The sequence below is a fragment of the Magnolia sinica genome, chromosome 11 (genome assembly GCF_029962835.1).
Source record: "Magnolia sinica isolate HGM2019 chromosome 11, MsV1, whole genome shotgun sequence".
Lineage (NCBI taxonomy): Eukaryota > Viridiplantae > Streptophyta > Magnoliopsida > Magnoliales > Magnoliaceae > Magnolia > Magnolia sinica.
In genome coordinates, this window is record NC_080583.1 from 81,468,818 (window position 1) to 81,476,392 (window position 7,575).

Consider the following 7,575-nt stretch of genomic DNA (forward strand, 5'->3'; position numbering starts at 1 on the left):
ACCTGATGTACGATTTGTATCAACATTGAATGTGTCTACTAGGGCTGAAAGTCGGGCGGGTTAGGTTGGGTTGGGTTGGGTTGGTGCTCAACCCTAGCCCAACTCTAGGTTCCTATACCTCAACCCTGTTGGACACGATGGTGGATTTGTGCAAATCCAAAACCGTGTAAGGATATTTGAGCTAGCTGTGCATACCGTGTGAGCTAGCTGTGAGATTAGATAATTTTTTTTCTAAGTATAGATTGCTAGCTGTGTTAAGATAAATAGTAGATTTCTTTCTGGATTTTTTCTTTCTTTAGCTGCCCTTAGGAAGCATCTAGATAGGGATTTTTTTTTTCTTTTCAAATAAGGAGAAAAGCCTATAAATGGCACCAGTGTAATCATTTCCAAAGCATTCAAAAATTCAACAGTTTAGTTCATTCTCTTTCTCTTTCTCTTTCAATTTTTATTTTCCTGTTTCATGGTGGCTGCAGCCACACATTAGAAGAGTGGGTTTTTTAAAACCCAAAAAAGTGGTATCAAAGCATCTGATCCTTGGGCCTCATCACCTGTGAGAAGGAGGTCTTGTACTACCTGTTTTGGGTCTAAAATACTCAAAACAAATCAGCCGTGAGAAGCAAGTCCTGCACTACCTGTTTTGGGTCTGAAATACCCAACCAAAAAAAAAAAACAAATCAGCCATGAGGAGGCTGAAGTGCATTCCTGTTGAACTGTTTTGGGTCTGAAATACCCAACAAAAAAAAAAAAAAAAACAAATCAGTCGTGAGGAGGCTGAAGTGCATTCCTGTTGAACTGTTTTGGCTCTCAAATACCCAACAAAGATGTTTCTTCTTCATCATTTTTTTTTTATGTCTAGATTTTTGCTTGTAAAATCTGTCAAGCCTGCTGTGCACATTTTGCTTGAAACGTCTATCGTTTTTTTTCTTTTTTAGCATTTCAGTAGTAGATGGTCTATAAACTATTGCAAGTTCTAGTAGCATATATATTGCCCATCACCATCATCAAACTATCCAGATTTTTTGATTTGTAAAATCTATCAGTTTTTTTTTCTCAAGTAGTGGGCGATCCTTGAACTTTAGCTGCATATATATTGAAATATTTTAATAGCAATCACAATACAACCTCAAATACCCAAGTTGTCTAAGGACAACTACGAAAACCGGTGCATACAAATAAAAGCCTTGTTTGGATCTCAAGATCTTTGGGAGATCATCACCGAGGGTACGAAGAGCTCACAATGGAGCAAGAAGCTACTTACTCCGCCGAACAAAAGGCCAATATCAAGGATCAAAGAAGGAAAGATAAGAAAGCTCTTTTCCTCATCTATCAAGGGTTGAATGGTTCCACCTTTGAACGGATCACCGAAGCAACATCATGTAAGCAAGCATGGGAGACTCTTAGCACCATCTTTAAAGGTGTTGTTCGTGTCAAAAGGGTTCGGCTCCAAACCCTTAGAGCAGAGTTCGAAGCGACTCACATGAAGGAAGGTGAGAATATTGCTGATTATTTTTTGTGATTACTTGTAACTGTCAATAATCTAAAAAGAAATGGTGAGAAGATTGAAGATGTCCGAGTTATTGAAAAAATATTTTGATCTCTCACAACTAAGTTTGAACATGTGGTTGTGGTGATCAAAGAATCAAAAGATATTGAGAAACTCTCCATTGAGGAGTTGATGGGATCGTTGCAAGTTTATGAACAATGAATGCAGAAGAATGCCAGTTTCATGCCAATGGAACAAGCTTTGGAATCAATATTGCCTCTGAATGATAACAATGGTGGACGTGAAAATTCACAACGTGGTGGACGTTTTGCTAACAATCGCGCAAGAGGCAGAGGGCGCGGATATCAACAAAGTCGTGGCCAAAACCGGCAGAAAAATATCAATTTCCGTGGAAGAGGAAATGGTAGAGGCAGATCGATGCGTGGACGAGGAAGTACAAAGCACATCCAGTGCTATAATTGCAACATGCTTAGCCACTATGCATCTGATTGTTGGAGCAAGCCGATGAATCAAGACGAACAATCCAACTATGCCAAAGCATCAAGACATGAATAAGAAAGCCCCACACTTCTCCTTGCGCAAGAGAAAGACAGTGATCAACAGGATGTATAGTATCTCGACACGGGTGCAATCAATCACACGTGCAGCGACAAGAAACTCTTTATGGAACTCACAGAAGGAGTTCATGGCGATGTAACGTTTGAAGACTCATTAAAAACTTTGGTGAAAGGTAAAGGCAAAATCAAAATCTTTCAGAAGAATGGTGTTCCAAACTATATCTCCAATGTGTACTACATGCCTAATATGAAAAGTAATATACTGAGTCTCGGACAACTCCTCGAAAAAGGGTATGTCATACACATGAAGAACTCTTCTCTTTCCATAAGAGATATATATATGGATGTTTGATTGTGAAAGTCCAGATGGCAAAGAATCGTATGTTTCCTCTCCATATAAATACAATACTTGAGAAGTGTTTTTATGGAAAAGCAAAGAATGATTCCTAGATGTAGCATCTTCGCTTTGGCCATCTAAATTTCAGTAGCCTAAAACTTCTGTCCTCATCAAGCATGGTGCATGGGTTGCCTGCCATTGATGCTCCAGAACAAGTGTGTGAGGCGTGCACACTTGGAAAATAAAAAAGGAACTCCTTTCCGAGTAGAGTATCCTGAAGAGCAAGAGAACTGTTGCAGTTTGTTCACACTGACATTTGTGGACCATTGGAGCCAATCTCTCTTGGAGGTAATAAATACTTTATTACCTTCATTGACGATTTCAGTAGAAAATTATGGGTGTATGTAATCAAAGAGAAGTCTTCCGCTTTTACTATTTTTAAAAATTTTAAGGCCCTCGTTGAAAAAGAAAGTGGTCTTAAAATCAAAACCCTCTGATCTAACAAAGGTGGGGAGTATACCTTAAATATTTTTTGAGAATATTGCAAGGAACATGGCATTAAGCAATAACACACTGCAGCGTACACGCCACAACAAAATGGAATGCGGAAAAGAAGAACCACACCATCCTCGACATGACGAGGACCATGCTGAAGGAGAAAAGTCTAACAAAGAATTTCTGGGCAGAGGCAGTTGCATGTAGTGCCTATCTGCTCAATAGGTGTCCAACCAAGAATGTCAGATTCAAGACACCGCAAGAAGCATGGAGTGGATACAAGCTGAGCATGGCACACCTTAAGATCTTTGGGTGTGTCGCCTACGCTCAAGTTCCAGAAGCGAGAAGAAAAAATCTTGATGATCGTGGCGAGAAATGCATCTTCATCGGTTAAAGTGAAGAGTCAAAAGCATACAAGCTTTATAATCCACTAACCAATAAGGTGGTAGTAAGTAGAGATGTAGTGTTTTGCGAGTAAGATTCCTGGAAGTGGAACCAAGAAGATTCGGCCAAAGAAAGTCAGGTTGAGGCTGAAAAATATGAAGAAGAGATGCATGTGAATCAGGAACAGACACCCACATCACCCCCTTCAGATCGCAGAAGTCTAAGAGTACGTTCCATCTCCCCTGGAACCACTTCATCAAATCAGAATTCAGCTAGCACAGTTTCATCCAATTCTCCTTCACCCTTAGCACCTATAAAAATGAGAAGCCTCAACGACATCTACACAGAAACTGAGGAAGTGAATTTACTATGCCTGTATGTGGACCATGAGCCTCTCACATTCTAGGAAGCTGTGAATGAAGAATGTTGGATAAAGGCTATGGAAGAAGAGATTCATGCCATCAAGAAGAATCGAACATGGGAATTGACCTCACTCCCCAAAAGCCAGAAGACCATTGGTCTTAAACGGGTGTACAAAATCAAGCGGAATGCCGATGGTAAGATCAAACGATATAAGGCAAGGTCCTAGCAAAAGGTTACAAACAGAAATATGGGGTAAACTATGAAGAAGTTTTCACCCCAGTTACTCACCTTGACACTGTTAAAAAGATAATCTCCCTTGCAGCTCATCATAGTTGGATGATTTATCAGCTGGATGTGAAATCCGTATTCCTAAATGGAGTACTCGAAGAAGAAGTCTACGTTGACCAGCCTGAAGGCTTTGTCATGCAAGGGAAGGAACATAAGGTGTATCGGCTGAAGAAAGCTTTGTATGGGTTGAAGCAAGCTTCTCGTGCTTAGAATGCATGCATCGACGGTTATCTTTAAGAGAATGGTTTTGTCAAATGTCCATATGAGCATGCCATCTTCATAAAGAAGAATTAATGCCCGTGGTGATATACTTATAGCTTGTTTATATGTTGATGATCTGTTGTCTAGGAATAGCCAGGCGATGTTTGAAGAATTTAAGCAGGCTATGTTCAAAGAATTCGAGATGACTGATGGTGCATTGATGTCCTTCTTCTTAGGCATTGAAGTGAAGCAACAAGTCGACGGCATTTACATATCCTAGAAGAAGTACACAAAGAAACTTCTTGAGAAGTTTCAGATGGTCGACTGTAAAGCTGTAAATACACCTGTTACAACAGGCCTGAAGCTTACAAAAGATGGAGAAGGAAGAAACATCGATCAACCCTATTCAAGAGCTTAATCGGAAGCTTAAGGTATCTCACAATCACTAGGCCAAATATAGTCTACAGTGTTGGGCTTCTAAGCCAATATATTGAAGCGTCAAAAGATTCACACTAGCTAGCTGCAAAACAAGTACTGAGGTATATCAAAGGGACTATTGAGTTTGGTCTCTTTTATCCGTACGATGATGAAGCGATGCTGTATGGATACTCTAATAGTGATTGGGGTGGTGACCAAGATGAAAGAAAAAGCACCACAGGCTATGCTTTCTATCTTGGGTCGACAGTATTCACATGAAATTCAAAGAAGTAAAGTGTGGTCGCCCTGTTCCCATGTGAAGCTGAGTACGTAGCAGCTTCATCCACTGTATGTGAGGTGATCTGGCTAAGGAATCTACTAAAGGAGCTGTAGTATCCATAAGAGGAATCTACTGTTATATACATGGACAACAAGTTAGCAATCGAACTTGCCAAATAACCAGTTCAGTATGAAAGGAGCAAGCACATCAACACAAGATATGATTTTCTTAGAGATCAAGTAAAGCAGAAATTGGTTAAGCTGGAATACTGTCACACCACTGAACAAGTGGCACACATCTTCACCAAAGCATTGCCGACTGACACATTCAGGAGACTTAGATCAATGCTTGGAATGAAGCCGGTTTTGGTTTGAAGGGGAGTGTTGGACACAGTGGTGGATTTGTGCAAATCCAAAACTGTGTAAGGATATTTAAGCTAGTTGTGCATACCGTGTGAACTAGCTGTGAGATTAGATTTTTTTTCTTTTCTAAGTATAGATTGCTAGCTATGTTAAGATAAATAGTAGATTTCTTTCTCGATTTTTTCTTTCTTTAGCTGCCCTTAGGAAGCATCTAGATAGGAATTTTTTTGTCTTTTCACATAAGGAGAAAAGCCTATAAATAGCACCAGTGTAATCGTTTCCAAAGCATTTAAAAATTCAGCAGTTCAGTTCATTCTCTTTCTCTTTCTCTTTCAGTTTTTATTTTCATGTTTCATGGTGGCTGCAGCCACACATTAGAAGAGTGGGTTTTTTAAAACCCAACAAACCCTAATCCAACCCAACCTCAGGTTGGGAATTCCGAACCCGAGCCCAACCCAAGCAAAGCTCGGTTGGGTTGGTGGATACATGCTAATATTTTCATCATTATATTAGTTTATTATATTTCATATACGTCTTATTTGTTGTACCTATGATTTTATTCATTATATATATAGTTATTTATTGTAAAATAAAAAAAATAAAAAAAACTTAATTTTTTTCTAAACAAACTAGCTAAAATACAGGACAACTACTCCTTTAAGAGTCATATTGTTTAGCACACAATAAATCTATTTGGTAGAGAGAAATCTGGTGTATCTTGTTATCTTGATTCATCGGAAATGACGTGGACCAATGAGACCCAACGGCTCCTGTGCCTTCAACACAGATGATCCACACTCAATTATAGTTTATAACTTATGTATTGATCGGGTTCGGGTTGGGTTTGGCAACCCAATACCGCAACCCATGCCCGACCCAAGTTTTATCGGATTGGTGTTTGTATAGCCCAAGCCCAAGACCGAACCCGACACATCATGCCCGGGCCCAACCCAATGACGGGTTGGTCAGGTCGAACCCGCCCAAATTTCAGCCCTAGTGTCTGCGGGATGTTCAGCTTTTTCTTCTTCTTTTTTTCCGTCTCTTTTTTTTTTTTTTTTTTTTTCGGGATGTTCAGCTTACCTCTAATACAAAACCATCCAACAACAAAGTCATCCCACTTAATCTTTTATCCGTGAACGTCTCACATTTATTTCGTTAACACACACAATGATACATAAGGGGGAAAAAAAATATCATAAGATAGAGCATGCAAACAACATGTGAATGGCATCCAAATGGGACTAGACTGTGCAAGTAGGGCCCACAGTCAATCGATCCAGACCATTGATATGATCCTCCACCATGGACAGGTAATTACACAAAATCATTAAAAAACATATATAAGATTCCAGCCATCCAGTCTTAGCGACTACTTTCTTGCTCGTGTGAACCTTGCTGTATTTTTCTTACCTCTCTATTTGTAGAACACTAATCAAAGAGAGTATCCCAAAATGGGAGATAATTTGGACATCCTAGATCCATGTTGAGGCCATCAGATCAATGATCTAGATCACAGAATCTGATACAACATAGCCATATATTGTTTTTATTCACTAGGCAAAGGAATACAATGGACCGGAAATAGTGGGGTTTTTCTAGCTACTGCAACCCCAAGGGACTCAGTCATGTCTAGATCCTCACCCTTCATTCAGTTGGGAAGTTTCCAATCAAAGTAGTAGAGAAGTTGAGCAAGAGGAAGTACTACATTGACTATTCCAGATAGCATTCCAACACATGTACACATCCTCCTCCCAGCACCAAAAGGTAGAAACTCAAAGTCGGCTCCCTTGTAATCAATCAAACTGCCATCAAATCTCTCAGGCTTGAAGTTCTCTGGGTCATCCCAATGTTGTGGGTCCCTCCCAATGGCCCATACATTGACAGTGATGCTTGTGTTGATGGGTAAATCGTAGCCGTCAATTTCGCATCTCTCCCTACATTTTCTTCGAAGTAGTGGGATAGGTGGGTGCAATCTTAGAGTCTCCCTGATAACCAATTTCAAATAGTTGAGTTTGCTTGTGTCTCTCTCATCCACCTTTGCCTTACCTTTGAATACATGTCTCACCTTGGCCTGGGCTTTCTCCATCACCATAGGGTTTTTCATCATCTCTGTCATGGCCCACTCTAGAGTGCTAGATGAAGTTGCAGTCCCGGCTGAGAACATGTCCCGAAAAAAAAAAAAAAAAATCTTGGTTTAAGCACATTAACCAGAGATTTGCACAATTTTTATTTTTATTTTTTCCATACATCTAAGTTGCAGCGCGCCGAGAGTGAACTAGCGTTTAAAATCATGAAAAATCATAATGATCTAATGATCCTAACTATCCATATATGCTGTGTTAGCTAGAGAGGACAACTGATAATCTTCTAGAAGGCCATGTGAATGG

The 7,575-nt window shown here is 39.8% G+C and overlaps 1 protein-coding gene across 1 annotated transcript; it reads right to left on the reverse strand.

The window, feature by feature from the left end:
• Positions 1 to 6,836: 6,836 nt before the first annotated feature.
• Positions 6,837 to 7,359, reverse strand: LOC131218473 (premnaspirodiene oxygenase-like). Its single transcript, XM_058213032.1, has one exon. The coding sequence runs from the start codon at positions 7,350 to 7,352 to the stop codon at positions 6,837 to 6,839; it is 516 nt and encodes a 171-aa protein (XP_058069015.1). The 5' UTR covers positions 7,353 to 7,359.
• Positions 7,360 to 7,575: the final 216 nt, after the last annotated feature.

Bases quoted from the DNA above. Each gene is read 5' to 3' on its own strand.
- LOC131218473 (XM_058213032.1), bottom strand. From the start codon at position 7,352: ATGTTCTCAGCCGGGACTGCAACTTCATCTAGCACTCTAGAGTGGGCC.